Source organism: Myotis daubentonii, chromosome 14 (assembly GCF_963259705.1).
Source record: "Myotis daubentonii chromosome 14, mMyoDau2.1, whole genome shotgun sequence".
NCBI classification, from domain to species: Eukaryota; Metazoa; Chordata; class Mammalia; order Chiroptera; family Vespertilionidae; genus Myotis; species Myotis daubentonii.
The window spans coordinates 5,220,605-5,246,087 of NC_081853.1; the positions used below are offsets into that span (position 1 = coordinate 5,220,605).

Genomic DNA, 25,483 nt, shown 5'->3' on the forward strand with positions numbered 1-25,483 from the left:
TCTTTTATGGATCTGATGCAGGTGCAGTAATTCATTTGTGGAGCTGTGACCAGCTTCTGTGCAGAGCGCGGCACCCACAGAAACGATTTCTGTGTCTTGAGATCAGTGCTGACGTTACACCGCAGTGAGACAGGGCTCCCGTGAAGGCAGAGCTGTGGCCTCCCTGGAGGAGGGCTATCAGCTACCTAACAAAATAGTTCCCACTTTCCTTAGGCGGTTCATCCCTACAGCAGTGGTTCTCAGCCTCCTGGCCCTTTAAATACAGTTCCTCATGTTGTGACCCAACCATAAAATTATTTTCGTTGCTACTTCATAACTGTCATATTGCTACTGTTATGAGTCGTCATGTAAATATCTGCTATGCAGGATGGTCTTAGGTGACCCCTGTGAAAGGGTCGTTCGACCGCCAAAGGGGTCGCGAACCACAGGTTGAGAACCGCTGCACTATAGCGTCAAAACAAGGAAGGGCGAAAAAGTAGGCTTGTCGGCAGTAAGCCGCCTATGTCAGAATTTTATTTTCCTTTAAATGTAAATAAGAAAAGAGTAAGCAGTTAACGAGACATTAGCAGCCTTAGGTGATGGTATGAAATGAGAAGGGATGGTTCTGGAAGCAGTCCCTGGTCTTTCCCGAGTGTAAAAGGTTGGCATTGAGTTTATTCCACCCGTGCGGTTTTCAGGGTCCCGAGAGATGGTGTGGTGATTTCTTCTTGTGGGAAAATGTAACTGGCTCTGCAATCCCACCTCCATTGTCCTTTTCTTAATTCTGAGTTGCACTGTCTTCTCGGTGCCATATTAAGTGCCCGATGTCCGCTTAGCACCAAAGCCGGCCATTTGCCAGGACTTTCTGTTATTTGAAAATAGAAGTAAAACATATTGAATCTGAAGAATTTTCAGATTTTACAACATCTCCTAAGGGTGAAGAACTGTATCTTTAGAGCAGTAGTTCTCAACCAGGAGCAGTTTTGCCTTCAAGGGGCTATCTGACCAAGAGTCGTCTGGTCCCAGAGTCATCAGTGCTGAGATTGATGCCTTCTGCATTAGAGAACAGGCTATATTTTCAGTAGCTCTTTGCAAGCATCCTACCTGATTCTCCTACTTCATTTTGATCTTTAAGGTTTCTGCTAAGTGTCTAAATGTTTCCAGTATTTTACATTGGACAACCAGAGTAGGAGTTAGGAATTTAAACAACAGGGGCATTCTTCAGCATCTGTCAACCTCACCTTCTAAGATGACCAGGTCCTCCTGGTATTGTCCTCAGTGGCCCTTTAAGGGGTGGATCCCTTTCTCTCTGTCTCCTGGGCTGTCACCGTGGGCCATCTTCATCCTCTTCTGCTACCATGCTATAAGAGTTTTGGTATCAATTGCTATAGAAAAATCATCATGGGAACTTGTTAGAAGTGCCCTGCTTTGAGCCCCACCCCGAGGATATTCTGGGACAGTCAGCCTGGGTCGGGCTTAGGAAACCACACTAGCAGAGTTGGGGTGATTCTGATGAGGAAGCTGGATGCAGGACGCGCTGTTTCTCCGAGCTCCCCACCTGCCCCTGTTCTCCCTTTATTTGGCTTCTCTGCTTTCTGTGCCACCCGAGTTACCTCCCTGCCCAGATTCTTCCTTGATGAGAGACCATCAATGGGTCCCCAGGTAACAGGTGGAAAATACAAAGTATAAGCATTTTGGGAGGAGCCTTCATTGCCACCCACCCAAGAGGCTGTGTTCCCATGCCCATTGTTTTTTCTTCACACCCCCCACCCCTGCTTCCAAAATTCCTCTTGTCTTTCCAGGTCCAGCCGAGGAGGCTTCTTCCTCCTGGGGTTGGTCTTCCCTCATCCCTACGGCCAGAGCGTACAACACGCGGTCCTCTGTCACAGGACAGTGGAGCTGATATTGGCATGCCAGCAGCCTTATCCACCCACATTCCGAAGTAACATGGACCTTCCTTATACAATCAGCAAAGCCACAGATTTACGGGAAAATAAATCCTAAAGAATCTTCTCCACCCTTCAGTGTAGAAGGGCTCCAAAATGCGCTGTGCCTGCGAATGAGCTTCCCGAGGGAGGATGCCTTTGAGAGTGACATCCTAGATGTAGGTCAGCACTTGGCTGTAAACACTGTTAGGGATATACAGATGATGGGGTCCGGAAAGAGCTGTTTCCTGAGTGTCAGCCGCATGCCCGGCACTGGGCCACACTCCTCAGGCCACTGTCTCATTCACTCTTCCCTGCAGCGGAGGCGAGCAGGTGCTGTCTCACACTTAGCAGACGAAGAAGCGAAGAAAGACAGTCCTCCCCATCTCGGGAAATGACCGACTCAGTCAGGATTTTCTAGCCAAGGACTGATTCCTCTTTCTCTCACATCCTTCGTCCTATTTGTCAGAAGTCCTGCTGGCGTTGCCTTTCCTCATCTCAGTCACAGCGATTCCTTTAAGTTGCATCTGGCCGTGCGCTCCTGTGCCATCTTTGGACCACAGTCAGGGAGAGGCCACATCCCGTGCATGGCCCGGGGCTCCTTGCAGTCACCCCCCTCTCCCCTTGGAAGGCTCTTCCTGGAGAGTCGGCGCTCCCGCCCCTCCTGCAAGTGTCTCCTGACGTCTTCCCTCACACTGCTCTGCACACAGGAGCCTCCCACCACCTGCCCAGTGTCTCCTCATACCGATGACTGTCCGCCATAGCACGTCACCTTCTGATGGACCATCTATTTGCCTGTTTGTGTAGTACTTTCCTCCAGAAAAGAAGCCAGCAAGCTATGGCTTGCCAGCCCAAACCAGCCCTGGCCTCTTCTTGTATGGCCTCTGAGCTAAAAATGGGTTGCACATTTTTTATTTGTTGAAAAAGTAGGAAAGAAGGAAAATAATATTTCACAACACATGAAAATTCTATGAAATCCAAATTTCCGGGTCCATAATAACGTTTTATTGGTACAAAGCCATGGCCCTTAGTCGATATCGCATTGTCTATGCTGCTTTTGTGTGTGAAGGTGGCGTTGAGAATGTGTGACAGTGACTGCGAAGCCTGCGCAGGAAGCATGCTCACCGGCAGGCCCACGTGGAAAAGTGCGCCAGCCCTGCCCCAGGGCGGCCCCGTGAGGACGGCCGGTGTTGGCTCAGTCCGCTGCAGTGTTCCAGCGCGAACATGAGCCCCGTTCTACTGCAGATGCATGAGTAAAGCCCTCTCTGCCAGTTAGTGGGGAACCTGCGGTTTGACTAAAACCTGATTGGGTCCAAAGACCAGCCTTGGTGACTGTGCTATCAAATAACATAATTTACTTTGAAAATATTTCTGGTGGAGACCTATTAAAGTCCTAAGGCTTTTGCTTTTTCCTTCTAGCTGGTGTATTGATCAACCTGTAAAATTTCTTATCAAACTATAGAAACTGCTGGTCTATTTTTTTAGATTTCAAGTAATGAGCCTGGGGTGTTTCAAATGAAAAAAACAACAACCTTTTGAATGGGTGTATCTTTCCAGTAATTACAGCAGTTTCATAAAATAACTTCTTCTTTAAAAATGCAAGTTAACTACATTAAACAATAACAAAGGCAACATTTCGGTCCTGACATCTGCTGATTTTCATCGGCATTCATTACACAGAATTCCAGCACCGTTAACAGAGCACGCTCAGCACGTGCGCATTAGCCCAAGGGGCCTTGAATGGGATTTCTGTGTCTCCACAAATACAAAGCGAGGACACATAATAGCACGTGTGGGACCTTTGTGCATGTTGTCTTGCAACCTACACACAGGAAGTGCAAAGCAGAATCTGAAGAGCTGATTTGGGGAGGTTGGTTATGTGAAGGTGCAACCTGCTAACCTGCACACAGTGACACAGGTGGGCGTGGAGGTGTGGACAGGAAGGACTATGTTGGGGGGGGGTGGAATGGGGCATTGCATGCTCACTGTTTAATTTGTTTTAGGTCACCCGGTAGCAAAGGGAGGTGTGCGTCCATCTGGAGGAGCAACAGCCAGCAGAGCTTCTTGCTTGGATCACCATCCGGCCTCGTTGTGGGAAACTGTCTTGGATTTCAGCAGCTTCATCTGGGCCTATGTGTGCTGTGAGGAGTGCACTCCGTTTCCTGCCCCTGTCCCCTCTCTGCTTCATCATTTTGTTACATGGAATAGTGACAGGGGCTGCTGCACGTGACAGCCCGCTGGAGCTCCGGAACGCACCTCCATGGAGCCCGGGGAAACGAGGAATGCACCAGCCGCGGAATGGGCCGGCCCGGGAGGACTAGCGGCCTTTACAAAGGAATGTGGACATAGGTTCCGCTCGGCCTCCTCTTTCCTCTTTGACCTGTTCTGTTAGCGTTGCATTAAAGTGGTTTGAAAGGGATCTAGGTAGCAAAAGCTATTTGCAGATGTAGGTTAATGAACACTGATTCACTAGTGACGGAGACTTATTTTATAAACCTTGAAGAATAGCAGGGCTTGCTGGGGTTATTGTGTGTGCATTTTATTTTCACTTTTGATGATTGAAATGTTTTCTATTTTAAGTTAGATCAGCAGAACTGAAATGTGGGTACTTTAACTTCAATGCACCATTGTGCTGAGTGCTAAGGAAGCATAGCTACTCTGATGTTTTATTGCCAAAGCTTTATTGTGACATATTCACAAAAGAAAGAAAACCTCCCGGGCTTTGTATGGCTAATGTGTAGTCACAGAGGTAAACCATTTAAACCGGTGTGGCTCAGTGGTTGAGCATCGACCTATGAACCAGGAGGTAACAATTCGATCCCCGGTCAGGGCACATGCCCAGGTTTTGGGCTCGAACCCCAGTGGGGAGCGTGCAGGAGGCAGCTAATCAGTGTTTCTATTACTCTATCCCTCTCCCTTCTTTGAAATTAATAAAAATATATTTCAAAAAATAAAATAAAATGTGAAATAGTCTCTGTTTAGATCCAGAGTGACTTCTGAGATCCAACTTGTCATTCATATTAAACTATTTTAACTCCTAGACAGGCATCTTGAAATGCTGAATTTTTAGACTTTAAGCGATTTACTCTTAACATAGCTCTTCCCTTCCTTGTTAGTAATTTTATTTCTTTAATTGGAAGTAAAATCTGATTCATTTTTTTCTGGTTTGATGATTTTGCAGCAGTCGTGTCCCCACATATTCCCAGAAGCTGTTGTGTGGAAACAGACTGCAGATAAAAGAACTGACCCAGATTTTAAATGCATAGTGTTATAAGAACACATACTACTGTAATAACACTAGAGGCCAAGCGCACGAAATCGTGTGGGTAGGGTCCCCAGGCCTAACCTATGATCAGGGCCATCTTCTGCCCATTTGCCAGTCCCCAGGCCTAACGCCGCCTCCGCTGCCTTGGCGGGTAGGTCGCGGGCGTGCCCCACAGCTCTGTCAGCGCTGTAAGCCCCAGTGGTGGCAGCAATGGCGGCGGTGGTGGTGCCTGTGTGAGCGACCCCAAGTGGGCAGCATGTTCCATTAGCGGCCTGCCCGGAGCACGTGCATGGAGGTGAAGTTGCTGGCGTCCGCTTTCCTGCTGGTCTGAGTCCCTGAGCAGCCATATGCACATGGAGGTGAAGTCGCTGGTGCCTGCTTTGCCACCGGCCTGAGCCCCTGAGCAGCGGGGGTGCGCTGGGGATCCCAACGGCCTGACAGCCACCCTGGTCCTCCCGCTACCCACCCGGGTTCCCCCGTTCACCATTGCTGATCCATCGGAGCCTGCGGGCCGTGGGAGGGACCAAGAGTTCAGCCGTTCAACCCACTTGCCAGTCCCCAGTCCTGCCTGGCCTTTTCCTATATAATAAAAACCTATGTGGTTGTGACGCCCTCATGCTGTGATGCCCTCATGCTGTAACGATCACCAGGAGGCTGCCTGCGCAGTGGGTGTGCATGGGTGGGCGGAGCTGCGTGTGCGGTGAGGTGTGTGCAGGTGGGTGGGGGCTCCGCACGGCAATGCCGGGGGTCCTGTGGCTCTGCACGGCGCAGAGGTGGGACCCTGGCTCCAGCCTACCTCTTTGGGGCAATCCATCAAGGAGCCCTGGATGGGTGGGCGGGCCTACTTCTTTGGGATGATCGATCGCGGGGCTCCTGCACTGTGAGAAGGCACAGGCCAGGCTGGGTGGCCACCCTCCCCCGAGTGCACAAATTTCGTGCACTGGGCCTCTAGTTATTATATAGGATGGGATAGGTTTTATATATTGAGAAATGCCAAAAACATACTTTCTGTACTATTAGTGATCCCTGTATTCACACAATTATGGGAGAATATCACTATAATGTTTATAATAGTAACAGTTGCATATATTTAATTATATTCTTGCAAAAGGAATCAAAATAGATGACATCCATTTGTTCACTAAGTTTTGTTTGAATTTGACTGACTGGATGCTTACCAGCTTGTTACGCTGGTATTAGTAAGTAAACAATCATTCTGCTGATGGCTTCTGGCATATAAGTTTCTGTGATTATTTTATTGCCTGGTGTTAACATCATAGACTTGCAAATTTCAAATGCAGAAGTGAAAAATAACTTTAAAAATAACATTTAATGTTGGGGCTGTGAACTATATGGAAAACTTCAGACTTAAATATAGATTACTATTTTATTTCTTCTCCAAACCTATGTAGCATTAAGGAGATACAATCTAGGGAGATTAATTAAGTTTAGGCACATTTAGGATGTTTTATGCATACTCTGCTGTCTTCAGTATAAGACCACCCCGCCCCCCCCCCACCCATTGCAAGAAGAGTTAAAAAATAACTACATTTTATAGCACATGAAACAACGTCTTCGTCCTTGCCCACACATCAGATCCTGTGCCCCAAATAAAAGCAAGCAAAAATGACACCGCCTTGCCTTGAGGCACACGTCTAGGGTGGAAACTACTTCCAGGGGATAAGTGGTCCATTTGGGAAAACAGCAGGTGTCAAAGCGGCCGTTGCCTCCATTATTGCTCCGCAGCAGGCTGTTTGCGCTGAAACAGGGCTTTCCCGGGAGCAGTTCATGTTATCATTCCAGCCTTTTCTCTTGGGAAGTAGAGGACACTCTTCTATGTTTTCCACAATTTAAAGCAAAGATACCAAGGGAGTCAGGAGGCTTTCAGTCCTGCTGGCATTAGGCCCTCTAACTAGGGCCCATGTGGTCTCAAGACACCAGAGGCTTCCATTGTTACACTTGCAGGCCTGAGCTGCCCAGTGAGCTGTCGGCTCAGCCGGGTCTCCCCAAAGGACTGGGGCCTCCCAGATCTCAGCTGCCCCTCAGTCCAGGTTTGCGGCTCTTCCCCAAGGACACTCGCCTAATGCCTGTCCTCGGAGAGGTGGAACTCTGTTCACACATCAAATCAATAAACACTTCATGAACCTTCCCAAGACCCCGCTAAGTTGTTGGGGAAGTTGTCTACCCTCATACACATGAGTCCAATTTTCTTCTCAACCTGGGAGGGCTTATGAATATCCCTATTGTACAGAAGAGAATTTTAAGAGCCAGTAAAATGAAACCTGCCCCTACTCACACAGACAGTTACTACTGGAAGTTACACAATGAGGAATCATGCAAAAAGAAAGTTGTAGATTTACCTTCCTTCGAGCATTTCTTAAATGACATACACTGCCCTGTGTTCTCTGTGTCAGGACAACAGGCTAGCGTCAGGGTTGGGCAGTGTCTGCCCTGCTTCCCAGGTCGCTCTGTGTCTGTCCCGCACCTGAACTCTTTGCCAGTCCACCCAGGAGGAAAATCACGCTGACAGTATTTTAAAATTGAGTAAAATACACACTATTGAATTTCAACACGAATTTAAAGCGTAGCTGTACTTTTTATTCATTAAAGGAGAATATTGGCCTGGGGTAAAATGAAAAAGAATTGAACTGCTCAGCAGCGGGACTTAGACCAGAAGCAGCTCTCAGGTTGGATGCACCGCTGAGTGTGGGCAGAACCCGGCCCTGCTCTGTGGAGCCTCTGCTCAGAGCCCGCACGGCCAGACAGCCCAGCATGCCACACGGGTGTCCGAGGTCTTCTGAGGAAACGCTGCAGAAACAGTGAGCCCTGTTCCCCAGGCGACACCATCAGAGGGAAAGGAGCCAGCAGCCCTCCACGGGCCTGAACTCCCAGGCCAACAGGATGACCACTGGGCCAGCTCCCTCATGAAACTTTGCCCACACTGTGCACTTTTTGGAAGGAATGTGTTGGTGCTCAAGGGTGATAATTGACTCCTGAAAGTGTCAGTGGGAATGACCTATTTCCTACATAAATTCCCAAGGATTGGAAAAGTGTATGCACAGAATTCTTTGTGATAGGCTGTTAGGGACTCACTGACCAAGGATGAGTCCAATGCTGACTTCACCACTTCGGGTCTCTCTGAAACAGACAAATCATTAGTAAGCACTGCATCGGGGGATGCCAGACCACAGGTCCGGACGATCCTGCTGTTTCTGCAGACAGGTTATAGGGACTCAGCCATGCTTTGCTCATAGGTCGTCTCTGCCGCTTTGGTAGTACACCAGCAGGTGAGCTCTCTGTGGCAGAGCCACATGGTCCTCCAGGCCTAAATACTCTGATATTTTACAGAGAGGTCTGCTAATCCCTGTTCCAATGGTGACAGGACATGGAGGTCTTCATGAGTTCCTGGGAGCACTGCCAGATAGTGACTGAGTTCAGGTGCCGAGGTAAAACACCCTCCAGAGCTTTATGAAATGGGCATAATTATATATACCTCACAGGAGTTTTTCTTTTTCATGGATATCATTTAAAAAAATCTTTATTGTTGAAAGTATTACATAGGTCAGTGGTTCTCAACCTTCCTAATGCCGCAACCCTTTAATACAGTTCCTCATGTTGTGGTGACCCCCAATTTCATTGTTACAAATTGAACATAATTAAAGCATAGTGATTAATCACAAAAACAATATGTAACTATATATGTGTTTTCTGATGGTCTTAGGCGACCCCTGTGAAAGGGTCGCTCGACCCCCAAAGGGGTCGCGACCCACACGTTGAGAACCGCTGACATAGGTCCTCCTTTTCCCCCCATTAACTTCTTCAGCCCACCCCGCTAGGCCCTCACCACCCATTGTCCATGTCCACAGGATATGCATAGATACATACAAGTTCATTAGTTGATCTCTTCTCACCCATCCTCCCCTGCGTTCGAGAGGTTAGTTTCTCATTTTGATTTGCATCTCTCGGATGATTAGTGACTTTGAGCAGTTTTTCATATGTCTCTTGGCCTTCTGTATGTACACTCTGGAAAAGTGTCTATTTAGGTCCTTTGCCCATTTTTAAATTGGATTGTCTTCCTTTTGTTAAGTTGTATGAGTTCCCTATATATTTTGGAGATTAATCCCTTATCGGATGTATCATTGGCAAATATGTTCTCCCATGCAGTGGGCTCTCTTATTATTTTTCTGATGGTTTCTTTTGCTGTGCAGAAGCTTTATATTTTCATGTGGTCACATTTGTTTATATTCTCCTTAATTTCTATTGTCCTAGGAGATGTATCAGTAAACATATTGCTACAAGAGATGTCTGAGATTTTGGTGCCTATGGTTTCTTCTAGGACTTTTATGGTTTCATGTCTTACATTTAAATCTTTTATCCATTTTGAATTTATTCTTGTGAATGGTGTAAGTTGGTGGTCTAGTTTCATTTTTTTGCATGTACCTGTCCAATTTTCCCAATACCATTTATTGAAGAGACGGTCTCTACTCCTCTGTATGCTCTTGCCTCCTTTGTTAAATATTAATTGAGCATAGTGGCTTGGATTGATTTCTGGGTTCTCTGTTCTGTTCCATTGGTCTATATGCCTGTTCTTGTGCCAGTACCAGGCAGTTTTTGAGCACAGTGGCTTTGTAGTATAACTTTATATCTGAAATGATGATTCCCCCAACTTTGTTCTTCTTTCTAAAGATTGATGCAGCTATTCGGGGTCTTTTTTGGTCCCATCTAAATATTTGGAGTGTTTGTTCTAGGTCTGTGAAATATGCCATTGGTATTTTAATAGGGATTGCATTGAGTCTATAGATTGCTTTCAGTAATATGGACTGCATAGCACTACAGACCTACCTCAAAAAAACAAAACTAGTAATAAGTTATCTAACACTACAACTTAAAGAATTAGAAAGAGATCAACTGGAAAATCCCAGAAAAAGCAGAAGGAAATAATGAAATAATAAAGATCACAGCAGAAATAAATGACATAGATCCAAGAAAATATACAAAAGATAAATAAAACCAAGAGCTAGTTCTTCGAAAGGATAAACAGGATTGATGAACCGCTAGCCAGACTCACCAGGAAATAAAGAGAGAGGACCCAAATTAAAAAAAAAATCAGAAATGAAAGAGGTGAAGTAACAACAGGCACCATAGAAATACAAAGGATTGTAAAAAAAATACTATGAATGACTTTATTCCAACAAATGGGATGACCTGGATGAAATGGAAATATTCCTAGAAAAATACAACCACCTAAAACTCAATTAGGAAGAATCAGAAAACCTGATTAACCTGATAACTACTGATGAAATTGGAGCAGTAATATAAAAACTCCCAGCAAACAAAAGCCCTGGCCCAGACAGATTCACAGAAGAGTTTTACTAAATATTAAAAAAAGAACTAAACCCCATCCTCCTTACACTATTCCAAAAAATTTAAGAGGAAGGAACACTTCCAAACTATTTCTATGAGGCTAGTATTACCCTAATTCCAAAACCAAATAAAGACACAACAAAGAAAGAGAACTACAGGTCAATATCCCTGATGAACAGATGCTAAAATCCTCAACAAAATTTTAGCAAATCGAGTTCAGCAATACATTAAAAAGATCATACATCTTGACTAATTGGAATTTATTCCAGGGATGCAAGCATGGTCCATTATTTGCAAATCAATAAATGTGATACAGCACATAAACAGATTGCAAGACAAAAATCACATGAGCATATCAATTGATGCAGAAAAAGCATTTGACAATATCCAATACCCATTTTTTATGAAACCTCTCAGCAAAGTGGGAATAGAGGGAACATACCTCAACATAATAAAAGCTTTATATGACAAACCTACAGCCAACATCATACTCAATGGGCAAAAACTAAAACCATTTCCCCTAAGAACAGGAATAAGACAGGGATGCCCTCTTTCACCACTCTTGTTCAACATAGTACTGGAAGTCCTAGCCATAGTGATCAGACAAGAAGAAGAAATAAAAGGCATCCAAATTGGAAAGAAGGAAGTAAAATTCTCATTATTCACAAATGACATGATATTGTACATAGAAAACCCTAAGGATTCCATCAAAAAACGACTAGATTTAACAAATTAATTTGGAAACATAGCAGGATACAAAATGAACACCCAAAAATCCATAGCATTTTTATATTCCAACAGTGATCTCCCAGAAAGAGAAATTAAAAAAAAAAATCCCACTTATCATTGCAACAACAGAAAATTTAGATACTTAGGAATAAACTTAACCAAGGAGGTAAAAGACCTGTGCTCTGAAAACTATAGGACGTTGAAAAAATATAGATATAAACAAATGGAAGGATATACCATATTCATGGATTGGTAGGATCAGTATCATTAAAATGTCCATATTCCTTACAAAAGTTTTTAAAAGAATTTTGTGTCAAAAAAAACAAAAACAAAACATCTTGGCCTGGTGACTGGAAGTTAATAAGCTCTTGATAAAGTTGTGCCTCTTATGAGAATTTGTAGTCTGCGAAGTCACCTCATACAGAAAGAGAACCACACAGTGGAGCATTGCCTCAAAACTTGAACATAAATTTTAAGTGGACACAACTGACAGAAAATTGGGGCCACATAGGATTGGATCTTAATATCGTCTCTTTGTTCCCAACTCAGCAAGAACTCTGACAAAGCAGAGCTAGGCCAAGCTCAGCAAGCAACTCAAGGAGCATAGCCTCCCCTTGGCCTTGGCTGTCGGTGCGGTAGGGTGTTGCAGATGCTGCACTCACTTCATGGACAAGTGGGTGTCCTGGCCCATGGTACCCATCAGGGAAGCTGGAGTCGCACTCAAAAGATGAACAGCATGCAGGCCTCCTGACCTGCCTCTGACCTGGGATGAGAAAAGCAGCACATCCCCCCAAACACCCTTCGTTCAAGTCTGTCTTGTAAAGTAAGCCCCATCCTGCAGTCACATGCAAGGAAGTGATCATTTCAAGTTACAAAGTGATGTTGTAAAGAGAAGCTTTGAACAAAAGAGCCCTTAAATAATGGATGAACAGCTACTGAAGCATGGTGGGCAGCCTTGGTAATATTGATTTTGGGCTGTGAATACAAATGTCTAATCACTATGAGGGGCTCTGCAAGCTCATGCTTTTGTCTTTTCCTTTTCTGTCTGGTGCTGTGGACAATCCTAGCCTGGTTATATGTTAGGAATGAGAACTACTGTCTTCATGTTGTTCATTTGGGCCCCTGCTCTCTGTGAATAGGGTCCCTGACCTATCCTTTAATTATCAGCATTGATTCTCTTAATGAGGAGTTATCAAAATAGTTTAAGACACTGAATAATTAAATGACTGCAATTAATGATCAGGGAATGGGAGAAATCAAGTGAACTTTGGTCTTCTACTTCCAAACCTGAAATCCCAGTCTCCGTAGTTCAGTTTGGGTCTGAACTTCCCTGCCCTCTTTTTGAATTTCATCTTCACCTTTGCTTTGTCCGACATCTAGTATTTTATAGCCATTCAGAGACCATCATAGAAAAAAATATCACACCCTTACTATTTTAGCATTGCAGTAACTGGAAAGAAAACATAAAAAATAATCCATAGTTTCCCTCTTGAACACCCTCCTCACACAGATCAATCGAGTGGACTGCTCAGGTCGGGTCAGTGGCATGGCTGAAATAAGAATCAGGATAATACTTTGGGATATTTAAATATTTATGAGTGCCATCTATCTGACGGAAGACTGAAACTGATCCTTAATGCCACAGTAGAGACACTGCAGTGGAACCACTAAGTCTCAGCTTGAGAACAAGTTAGTGACAACTCTTGCAACTGTCCAAGTCAGAAAAAAATGGTATTTGATGCTGCCATATGCTATTTCAACCACTGTCTTTCTGATTCGCTACTTGAGCGCAGCTGAAGAGCAGGGATGGGAAGGGATCTTTAAGATGCTATGTCTGATATACTCAAGGGAAAGGGACTTTGCCTGCAGAAAAGCAATGCAGATGGCTCTCATTTGGTGATGTGCACACTGGGCTGCAGTCCGAGAGTGGGAAGTAGAATGAGATTTCAGTGTGATTTTGGAGGCTCTTATTTCACTCTGATTAGGTAGAAGACTAGGGTGGCAGGTTTCCCCTACTTGTTCGTCCATTCATCTTCCTGTGGTTTGAAGAGACATGTGTCTCAGATGCCAAAAGGGGCACAAAGTGGGGAGCATTCTGCTCGAGCTGAGAGTATGGCCTGGAAGGCCAATCTACTCAACAGAAAAATATTTCAAAAAATTAATAGATTTGACTATATAAAAAGCAAAACCTGTACATGGCAAAATCACACAAACCAAACTAAAGGTCAATCTGGAAACCATATTTACAGCTTTCATGGCAGGCAAAACATCAATAACCACCTAAACTAAGCTTTTACAAACCAGTCATCAAAAGATGAACATCTCAACAGAAAAGTGAACAAAAGGTATAATCATTCACAAAATAATAAACACAGAAAGGCCAGTGTTGCAGTTTTTGATGGCTAGTTGGGCTTGAACGGTCTCCTGTGTATCAGTGTGGCTGATATTAAAATGAAAGAGAACACTAAACAGCAGTGGCAGGGTTAGGGGTACACTGCGTGTATTGCATATCAAGAGCCGTAGGAGTATATTGTTTCTTAACTCAAGATTAGTACTTATAAGAATTTAGGAACTAAGAGGCCAAGTGGCATGGGCAAGAATATGAATCACAGAATTGTTCATAAGACCAAAACATTAGAAATCCCACATAACCATCCAAAGGGGCTGTACCTAGGTTCTGGGCAAGGTGCATCCCATTCACTGCTGTCAATCACCTGATCCCTGGGCACAGCACATCAGTCGCTGCAGAAGCCTCGAAGGTGGTGAAGGCAGACTAGCTGGGACCTTAAGACTTAAAGAACCAGCACGAGGTCCTGGTTTTTGTTTTTGGTGTGTGTGTTTGTGTGTGTGTGTGTGTGTGTGTGTGTGTGTGTGTGTGTGTGTGTCCTGTGTACCCAGCTGGGGTGTTTAAGAAGCCTGCAACCCAGGAATGCCAAAGGTTGCAAACCAAAAAACAGGTTCCCTAAAAAGCTGCTTTCTTTTGCACGAATTACTAAAAGAGGGGCAACCCAAGAGTGCATAAACCTTTAACCATATCTGCCTGTTTGAGAGAACACCGTGAACACCATCTGCAGCCACCCTTTACCCCAGTGGGTACTGTAGCCGGGAGGTCATGCTCCTCTCACACAGTGAGTCTGGCCACCCTTGCAGGGCCTGTGGGTGAACTTGGGCTTCATCCCCTCTGCAGGAAGAAGGTGACACCTCCAGGTGTGTTAGTGCAGAAACCCCATCTTCCGCCCCCATTCTGCAATCACCAGGTGTGTTTTCCCCTTCCTGCCCACCCCAACCACCGCTGAGGGTTGACTGCTGTCATCTCTGTGACACACACTGGGGCAGAGAGAAGGGCACTGCCAGGCTTTATAAACCGACATTTGAACCATGACATACAACAATGAGCCAGGATATGCATTTTGAACCTAATAGGTTGACTAGCAGATTAAGTAGAAGTTTTAAATAGGAACCAGAATATGATAAAATAATATTCATTATGTCCAGGATACAGTCCAAAATTGCTCACCATAACAAAAAAAAGGAAAACAAGAAAAAGGAAAATCTAAACTTAAATGAGGAGGTTTAACAGATGCCAACACTGTGATGTAAGATATTATTGGAAAATTGGGGCAAAAGTTACATATAAATAAATGCTACTATTATTGTAATTTCTGTGAGTCAAACTATTTCAAAATATAAAAATATAAAATCGTATAAAAGAGGGGGTGGATAAATATGTTATTGTATCTCCAGGCTTATTGTTATAGAGACATTGAAATTGTATTGGTTTATATTGAAACTATCTAGTATAACCCCATTTTAATAAAATACATGTATAGATCTCATATATGAAAGGGGAGGATGATGTGGGATTTTAAGTTCCTTTTTTACAATGTCCTTTGAGACAAGTTCACTAATATACATATACATATACATATTTCTATATTTCTATATCTATATCTATCTATCTACTATCTATCTATCTATCTATCTATCTATCTATCTATCTATCTATCTATCATCTATCTTAAAAGCCTAATATGCTAAGTGTCCAGTTGTCCATTCAACCAATCGAAGCATAATATGCTAATGATATGCTAAGGCTGCTCTACCACTCACTATGATGTGCACTGACCACCAGGGGGCAGACGCTCCAACCTGTAGGTTAGTTTGCTGCTGGGTGCGCTCTCTCAATCCAAGACCCCTTGGGAGATGTCAGAGAGCCAGTTTTGGCCCGATCCTGCAGGCCAGGCCGAGGGCCCCCCCCCGGGTGCACGAATTCGTGCACTGGGCCTCTAGTATATATATAATCTCTTACTGGGCTCCCTTCAGACATTCCTTGACTTATGTAGTCATTTTAACCTAAACTGAGTTATTCCAGGGTAGGAAGAACAATCCAGATAGCTAGGAATGACATTCTGTTTGAAAATTAAAACTCTTTGGAATAATTACTCTATTAACTAGGTTTTTCAAATATAAGTACTGCCAACCCAGAGATGTCATGTATCAGAATGTTTGGGAAGAGATTTGTGTAGCCACCAAAATGGACCTATTTTCTAAGGGATCCCCATATTCTAGGTTTTGGTGCAAGCCTGAGATATTTATGACTCTACTGTGTAGGAATTGCTAGAGATTAAGGGAACTGATAGTTATTGAGCACCCACTATATGTAAGGGACAACATAATAACGTGCCCGTATTTTCCAGATGGAAATACTGAGTCTTAGGAAAACTGAACAACCATCTCTAACACTCACAATCAGTGTGAGAGCTGAGATTCACACCTCATTATACCTCCCTTGTCTTTCTCAGAAGTTTGCAATTTGAGAGTGAATATTAGTAAATGTTAATGCAGAAAGCACACATCATTCTCAAGGCCTTAAAGCTTGAGCAGACCCCGACCCCCAGGGAAGCCATTGTAAAGGTAAAGCCATATCAGGGTGGTTATGTTAGAAGTGAAAAGGAGACAGATTTGACACCTGGTGCTATAATCAACTTTGTAATTATGTAAGACTGTCCAAAATTGGGAGTTTGAGTTCTTAGAAAGTAAATAAATTTAAATGAGAGTTACTTAACTGGAAATTTGATAAGCTACTAATTGATTTTAGTAAAAAAAGACATTATGTGAAGTACAGTCAGCAAGACTGATAAAACAAAGAAGTACGTGTCTCAGCGTTTAATGGAGCATTATCCCAATTGCCAAGACGCTGTCTCTAGCAGAAAATAGGAACCAGCAGGATGCTATTAGACAGAAGGAGTTTGTTTTTCATGGCTAAAAGGAGAAGCTGGCGGGGCCCTGGGGGAAATGGCTTCTGGTTTTGCACCGATGCAAGTGATGACCCATTGCCTTCTGATCTGACTGCCAAACACAGGATTTCCTTGGCCAGTCCGAGGTTTCTTCAGGGGGGGAGAAAGACATCCCTTAAAGCTGGGCCACTGTTCCTGGCAACGGTTCAGAAAAATGAAAGAAAGAAAGAAAGAAAAAAAAGACCAAATCAAGGCCTGGGAGAAAAAGAGGTATATCTCTAAGAATCTGGAAGCCATTTTTTTTTTCAATAAATATTTTCATTCTACTTTCTCACAATCTTTCTCTAACAAAGGATAATTTCCTTTAAGTTTCTATCTGAAAAGGTCTTTTAAAAAAGGTAGGAAGTATTGTGCTATCATGAGTAATATCAAATCAGTTCTAATGACTGCATTTGGAATGAAAGTATCGGCAGGACAAATAAACCAAATGTCATCCCCATGAAAGGATCCTAACGGATGTTGATTTACTGGATCAGAGTCAAGTCTTTGTAGGTAACAGTACCTAATGACAAAATTGGACGGACATTTGATCATATGTAATGTTTGAGTCTTTTTTAAATTTTTCAGTGAATGTGTAAAAAAATAGTAACTCTGGTTCACAGTTAAAAAACAGATCAATAAAACTATATTTTAAAACAAACAAAACCCAGAACCTTTATTTTCTTCTGACTTTTGGAATATCTGTGCTGTGGCACAGATTAATTGCTAGAGTTGCCTTTCTACATCAGATGTGTTCCGTAGGTACATTGATTCAGTCATTCAGAATAATTCTGTGTGCATCTAATTGGAGGTTAAGGTACTACTGCACATCAGCTTCAATTTTCCTGCCGTTTTTATCTTTCAATTGTATCTGAAATTCAGTTGTCCAGACAGTCCCAAGATACTAAAGAAGATGTTAGAATCTAAGATGTTTTGAAGGAGAGGAAGATCATTCCCACAAAACTTAACTCTTAAATGACAGTGACCATGTATGTGGGAGTCTATTTCTGGATTCTCTGTTTTATTCCAACTATCTATGTGTTTATCCCTCCACCAAACATATAGTCATGATTACTATACAATAAATCTTAAAATTGATATCATTCCCAAGAAACCAGAAACACCAATCAGAAAAGATATATGCACCCCTATGTTCATAGCAGCACAATTTATAATAGCTAAGATTTGGAATCAGCCTAAGTGCCCATCAGCAGATGAATGGATTAAAAAACTTTGGCACATCTACACAATGGAATACTATGCTGCTATAAAAAGGAAGGGACTCCTACCATTTGCAGCAGCATGGATGGAGCTGGAGAGCATTATGCTAAGTCAAATAAGTCATTCAGAGAATGATAAATATCACATGCTCTCACTCATTTGTGGATTATAATGAACAACATAAACTGATGAACAAAAACAGATGTAGAGACAGAGAAGCATCGACCAAATGCTCAAAACTCAGAGGGAAGGTAGGGGTGGGTGGGGGTGAGGGGGAGAGATCAACCAAAAGACTTGTATGCATGCATATAAGCATAAGCGATGGATGTGGACAACTGGGGGTGAGGGTGAGGGCAGGATTGGGGGGATGAGAGGACACTGGGGGAATAGGGACACATTTGTAATATCTTAATCAATAAAGGGAAATTAAAAAAAGGGAAATGATGACAGGACATTAAAAAAAAAGAGAAGCATTTGGAGCCCTGGCCAGTGTGGCTCAGTTGGTTGAGCGGAATCTCTTGCATCGAAAGGTCACAGGTTCGATTCCTGGTCAGGACACAGGCCTAGGTTGCTGGCTCATCCCTAGTAGGGAGCATGTAGGAGGCAGCCAATTGATGTTTCTCTCCCTTCCTTCCTCTCTCTCGTTCAAAAAAAAAAATCAATAAAACATATAAAAATTTGATATCATTATTCCTTCTACTTTATTCTTATTTATCAGAATTATTTTTAACTATGTGATAATGGTATATTGAAAATCCAGTCCCACCTGGGTGAATGGTTCACCTTGGATTTGCTTTTTAAACATTTTATTTAGAAACTAGAGGCCCAGTGCATGAGATTTGTGCACTGGGGGTGGGTGGGGGGGTGGGGAGTCCCTTAGCCTGGCCTGCACCCTGTCACAGTCCGGGACCCCTTGGGGGATATCCGCCTGCTGACTTAGGCCCAATCCCCTTGGGCCTAAGCCAGCAGTCAGACATTCCTCTCACAGTCTGGGGCTCTTGCAGTCTGGGCCCATCGCTCCTTACTGCCCCCCTGCAGCGGAGGTGGGAGAGGCTCCCACCACCACCACTGCACTTGCCAGCCTTGAGCCTGGCTTCTGGCTGAATGTTGCTCCCCCTGTGGGAGTGCACTGACCACTAGGGGGCAGCTCCTGTATTGAGCGTCTGCTGTCAGTGCTTGTCATAGTGACCAGTTGTCCCACTGTTCGGTCGATTTGCATATGATGCTTTTATTATATAGGACTAGAGGCCTGGTGCATGAATTCGTGCATGGATGAGGTCCCTTGGCCTGGCCAGTGACCAGGGCCAATAGGGGCCATCTTGCATAGTCAGGGGAGAGGGACCGCGGGAGGTTGGCTGGCCAGAGGAGGTAGACTGTGGGAGCACACTAACCACCAGGGGGCAGTTCCTGCATTGAGCATCTGCTCCCTGGTGGTCAGTGCATGTCACAGCTATCGGCCAGTCGTCTGGTCATCTGGTCATCTGGTTGTAACAGTTGCTTAGGCTTTTATACATATAGATAATTACAGGGCTTGCAAACATAACACAGAGAAATATGTTCCTTTTACCCAGATCACCTGCTGGTTCTGTTTTACATAATTACAGCACAATCTCACACCAAGAGAACATAGCCTTGGTACAATGTTTGCATGTATAGTTTTAGATATAAACTATGACATTACCACAAGGATCTTCTTCATGTTATTCTTTTTAATGACATCACTACCCCAGATATCCATCATTCTTAACCCTTGGCAACCACTGATGTACTTTCCATCTCTACAAAAATTCAGCATGAAGCCCTTGAGATGCACCCAAGTTCATGTGTCAATGGTTTTTTCCTTTTATTGCTGAGTAGTATGCCATGGTATGAGTGGACCGCAGTTTGTTTAGCCATTCCCCTCTGAAGGTACATATGTTTCCAGTTTTCAGCTACTACAAATAAAGTAGCTATGAACAATCATATATAAATTTTTGTGTGACCCTTAGGTTTTCATTTCTATGGTACAAATGCCCAGGGAATATGGTAAATGAATGTGATTTTTTTTTTAGAAACTGACAAATTATTTTTTGAGAGTGGCTGTGCCATTTTACATTCCACAGGTAATGCATGTGAAATCCAGTGACCTCTTCAGTACTTTACCAGCATTTGTTTTTAATGTTGAGTTTTGAGAGTTCTTTATATATTCTAAATATGAGAATCCTTTGTCAGATATATGGTTTATAAATATTTTCTCCTAGTCTGTAGCTAATCTCTTAACTGGATCTTTCACAGAGTAAAAGTTCTAAATTTTGATGAGGTCCAATTTATTACTGTTTTCTTGACTAGGTCATGCTTTTTGTGTCATGTCTGACAACCTTTCATTAAACCATTTCATTTGTCCCAGGCTGTCTTCTGTAAGTTTTATACTTTTGTACTTTCCATTTAAATCAATGATCCATTCTGAATTATTTTTTCTATAATGTGTGAGGTTTAAGTCAAAGTTATTTTTTTGCCTATGATGCAAACTATGTGTTGAGAAGACGACCCTTCTCCATTGACTTGTATTTGCACATTGTAAAAAATCAGTTGGCCATGTATGTGGGAGTCTATTTCTGGATTTGCTGTTTTATTCCATCTATCTATGTGCCTATCCCTCCACCAAATATATAGTCATGATTACTATACAAAAAATCTTAAAATTTTTGGAATGATTCCCTCTACTTTATCAGAATTATTTTTAACTATTCTAATTCCATTGCCTTCCCATATGTATTTTGGAATATTCTTGTCTATCTACAAAAATATGATTGTGTTAAGCCTATATATAGGGTGTCCCAAAATATGTATATACATTTTGAATAATTAATTCCCAGGAGTTAAATCTGAAAAGAAAGAAACATCAATTGAGCTATCTGCTGTAAAGTGTGTATACATTTTTGGGGGACACCCTATACTAATTTTAGAAAAATTGACTTTTACTAATTGGTGTCTTCAAATCTGTGAACATGGAATATCTCTCCACTTGTTTAGTTGTTTTTTATTTCCTTTGTCAACACTGTATAATTTTCATCATTCATATCCTATACAGGTTTTGATAGATTCACATTTAAGTATTTCATGTTTTTGGAATAATTTTAAATGGTATTATATTTCAAATTTTATTTTCCATGTGTCTATTGCTGGTATATAGAAATATAATTTTTTGTTATGTTGATTGAGCATTCTGAGACCTTACTGAACCCACTTGGAAGTTCTATGTTCTAGGAGTTTGTTTTTTATGCGTTCTTTGGGATTTTCTATGTAGAACATCATGTCATCTGCAAAAAGAAGCAATCTTACTTCTTCCTTTCTGATACTTGTCCTTCCTTTTATTTTCTTTCTTTATTGTGCTGGCTAAAATTTCCAGTACTATGCTGAATAGAATGATGAGGGCTTGGTTCCTGCTGGAAGCTGGTCCATTCTTGCTGCTTGACACAGTCGCTGCAGGATAGAAACATCTGCACAGCGTATGTTTCAAGGGACCTGGCGTATATAGCATACTATTCTTAATATGTTTGCTCCCTTTAGCGCTGTGTGTTTTAACCAAGGTCACCTCTCTGAGAAAGGTTGTTTCCCCAGGTAGGGATTTTTCCCTGAAGTTAGGGAGGGGATGAAACTCCTTAACTAAGTGCCGGGCGGGTAGTTAATCACTTTAACTACAAACAATCATGCTTAAGCTACATAATCTTTACTCCCTGGAATGGAGATAAGAAATGCCCTAACCTTTGTAATAGAAATTGACAGGATTAAAATCAACTGGTATAAATACGGATGTAACAAGACAATAAAGAGCAGAACCTCTCTGGAGATCCAGACCAGAACTTGGCTGGAGATCCTGGCTAGGCTGCTGATCAAGCGAACGCTGTTTCCGTGTCATTCCTTCTTCGCCGACTCCGTCCACACCTTTGGGAACCCTGGACCTGCTGGGGTTGGACCCCAGCAGGTTCCTTGCTTTGTTCTGATGTTAGGGGACACATTTTTAGTCGTTCACCACATAGAATAATGATATTTGCAGGTTTTTTGTAGGTGCTCTTTATCAAATTGAGAGAGTTTTTCTGAGGGTTTTTATCACAAGGTTTTTATAGGTATTGAATATTGTCAAATGCTTTCCCCACTATGATTGATATAATTTTGTCCTGTTTCTTCTTTAACCTGTAATAGGGTGAATTATGTTGATTGATATTTGAATACTATAACCATCTTAAGTTCCTGGAATAAACCCCACTTGGTCATGGTAAATAGTTCTTTTCACATATTACTGAATTCCATTCGTAAATATTTTTAAAGGACTTCTATGTTTGCATTCATGAATGATGATGTGTAGGTCCACCTTTTTCTATTGCTTTTGTCAGCTTGGTATTAGAATAATACTAACTTCATAAAATAAATAGGAAAGTGTTCCCTCATCTTCTGGTTGCTGGGAGAGATTATTTAGAGTTGGTGTTAATTCTCCTTTAAGTGTACTGTGGAGTTCTCTAATGAAAACATGTGGGCCTTGGATTTCCTTGCGCACACCCACTGGAGTTTCCAAGTATTGCTTTCTCCAGCATGCAGTCTAAGACACAGATGAGACAGGAAGAAAAGTCCGGAACTCACTGCCGTGTTCCCTGGATCACAAGCTCCTTAGCTGGTTGGCCTTCTTTATGTCATACTTTTGCCATGTTTGTCCAGAGTTTTTATTTGTCCCGATAGGGATCAGTAAGGAAAAGTACCTATATTCCATAATACAAAAAGGGGGAGTCTCCAAATGAATTTAAGCTGGTGGGTAGCCAAGAAGGAAAATGTTTAGGAGAAAGGGGACAAGATAGCAAATTTTATTTTCCTTTCTTTTTTAAAATTTATCTTTATTGTTGAAAGTGTTACAGATGTCCACCTTTCCCTCCACTCCCCCCGCCCTCCCCTGGGACATCTCAATTGTCTGTGCCCATGGGTTATGCATACATGCAAGTAAGTTATTTGGTTAATCTCTCCCCCCAGACCCACCCACCTCCACCTTTCCTCTGAGATTCATCATTCTGTTTCTTGCTTCTATGTCTCTGGAACTATTTTGTTCATTAGATTCCACATATGAGTGAGATCATGTGACACTTGTCTTGCTCTGACTGGCTTATTTCACTTAGTGTAATACTCTCCAGGTCCCTCCAGGCTGTCTCAAAGGGTAAGGGATCCTTCTTTTATACAGCTGCATAGTATTCCATTGTGTAAATGTACCACAGTTTCTTTATCCACTCATCTACTGATGGGAACTAGGGCTGTTTTCAGATCTTAAGTTTTATAAATTGCACTGCTATGAATATCAGGGTGCATGCATTCATGTGTGTGTGTGTGTGTGTGTGTGTTTATTGATTTTATAGAAGAGAGAGGGAGAGAGATATAGAAACATCAATGATGAGAGAGAATCATTGTTCAGCTGCCTCCTGCATGCCCCAATCTGGGGATTGAGCCCACAACCCAGGCTTGTGCCCTGACTGGAAATTGAGCCACGACCTCCTGGTTCTTAAGTCAATGCTCAACCACGGAGCCACACTGGTCAAGTGCAAATATTCTTTCTGATTGGTATTTCAGGATTCTTAGGATATATTTCTAGAAGTGGGTTCACTGGGTCAAATTGCCATTTTTAATTTTTTTGAGAAAACTCCATACTGTTTTCCATAGTGGCTGCACCAGTCTGCATAGCACACTCGCAGTGTACCATGGTTTCCTTTTCTCCACATCCTCACCAGCACTTGTCATTGATGGCAGCCATTCTGGCAGTTGTGAGTTGATACCTAATTGTCATTTTTATTTTAATCTCTCTGATGACCAGTGACTTTGGGCAGTTTTTCATAAGTCTCTTGGCCATCTGTATGTCCACTTTAGGTCCTTTGCCTATTTTTTAATGGGATTGTTTGTCTTCCTTTAGTTAAGTTGCATGAGTTCCTTATATATTTTAGATATTACCCCTTTATCAGGTATATCATTGCCAAATATGGTCTCCCATAAAGTGGGCGCCCTTTTCATTTTGATGATTTCTTTAACTGTGCAGAAGTTTTTTTTTAATTTTGATGTAGTCCCGTTTGTTTATTCTTTGTTTTCTTTGACCTAGGAGATGCATTGGTAAACATATTGCTATAGAGATGTCTGAGAATTTTATACCTATGGTTTATTCTAGGATTTTTATGGTTTCATGACTTACATTTAAATATTTTATCCATTTTGAGATTATTCTTGTGTATGGTCTAAGTTGGTAGTCTAGCTACCATTGCATGTACCTGTCTAGTTTTCCCAGCACCATTTATTGAAGAGACTGTCTTTATTGTATGCTCTTGCCTCTTTTGCCAAATATTAATTGAGCATAATGGCTTAGGTTGATTTCTGGGGTCTCTATTCTGTTCCATCAACTTATATGCCTGTTCTTGTGCCAGTACCAGGCTGTTTTGAACACACTGGCTTTGTAGTATAACTTGATATCTGGTATTGGGATCCTCCAACTTTGTTCTTCTTTCTCAAGATTGCTGCAGCTATTCATGGTCTTTTTGGTTCCATATAAATGTTTGGAGTATTTGTTTTAGATCTGTGAAATATGTTGTTGGTATTTTAAAAGGGATTGTATTGAATCTATAGATTGCTTTGGGTAGTATGTATATTTTAATGATGTTAATTCTACCAATCCATGAACTTGGTGTATTCTTTCACTTGTTTATATCTTCCTCTATCTCTTTTTTCAATGTCCTATAGTTTTCTGAGTATAAGTCTCTTACCTCTTTGGTTAAGTTTATTCCTAAGTAAATCCCACTTTGCTATGGTGTATGATCTTTTTAATATATTCCTGGATCTGATTTGGTAATATTTTGTCGAGGATTTTAGCATCTATGCTCATCAGGGATATTGGCCTGTAATTCTCTTTCTTTGTTGTGTCGTTATCAGGTTTTGGAGTTAGGATAATGCTGGCCTTGTAAAAAGAGGTTGGAAGTAGCCCTTCCTCTTGGAATTTTGGAATAGTGTGAGGAGGAAAGATGTTACTACCTCTCTGAATGCTTGGTAAACTGTGAAGCCATACTGATGAGGGCTTTTGTTGCTGTTAATATTCACTTGATATTTTTTCCATTGATTTTTTTAGAGAATGGAAGGGAGGGTGGGAGATAGAGAGAAACATTGATGCAAGGGAGACATATCGACTGGCTGCCTCACACATACACCTGGACTGGGGCCAGAGATCAAGCCTGCAACCACGGTACATGTCTTTAATGGGAATCGAACCTGCAAATCTTCAATCTGTAGGCCAACAATCTAACCACTGAGCAAAAACAGCTAGAGGTCTCAGGGAGTATTTTATTGCTGCTTCAATTTCATTAGTTGTCATCAGCCTATTCAGGTTTCCTGATTCTTCCTGATTCAATTTTGGAAGACTGTATTTTTCTAGAAATTTGTCCATTTCATCCACATTGTGCAGCTTGTTGGCATATAGTTGCCCATAGTATTTTTTTATAATCATTTGTATTTCTGTGGTATCAGTTGTTACTTCCCCTCTTTTGTTTCTGATTTTATTTATTTGCTTTCTCTCTCTTTGTGTCTTGATAAATCTGGCTAAAGGTTTATCAATCTTATTTATCTTTTCAAAAAACCAGTTCTTGGTTTCATTGATTTTTGTTTTGTTTTGTTTTAGTCTCCATGTCACTTTTCTCCTATTATCTTTATTATTTCCTTTCTTCTACTTATTCTGG

At 42.2% G+C, this 25,483-nt stretch overlaps 1 protein-coding gene across 2 annotated transcripts in view; it reads left to right on the forward strand.

The window, feature by feature from the left end:
• Positions 1-5,338, forward strand: part of TAFA4 (TAFA chemokine like family member 4) — a 155,255-nt gene extending 149,917 nt beyond the window's left edge. For both annotated transcript variants that reach the window (XM_059663019.1, XM_059663018.1), the window contains one exon: positions 3,908-5,338. In XM_059663019.1, coding sequence (XP_059519002.1) covers positions 3,908-3,919 — 12 coding nt within the window. In that variant the 3' untranslated portion in view covers positions 3,920-5,338. The remainder of the gene's footprint in view (positions 1-3,907) is intronic.
• The last annotated feature ends 20,145 nt before the right edge of the window (positions 5,339-25,483 follow it).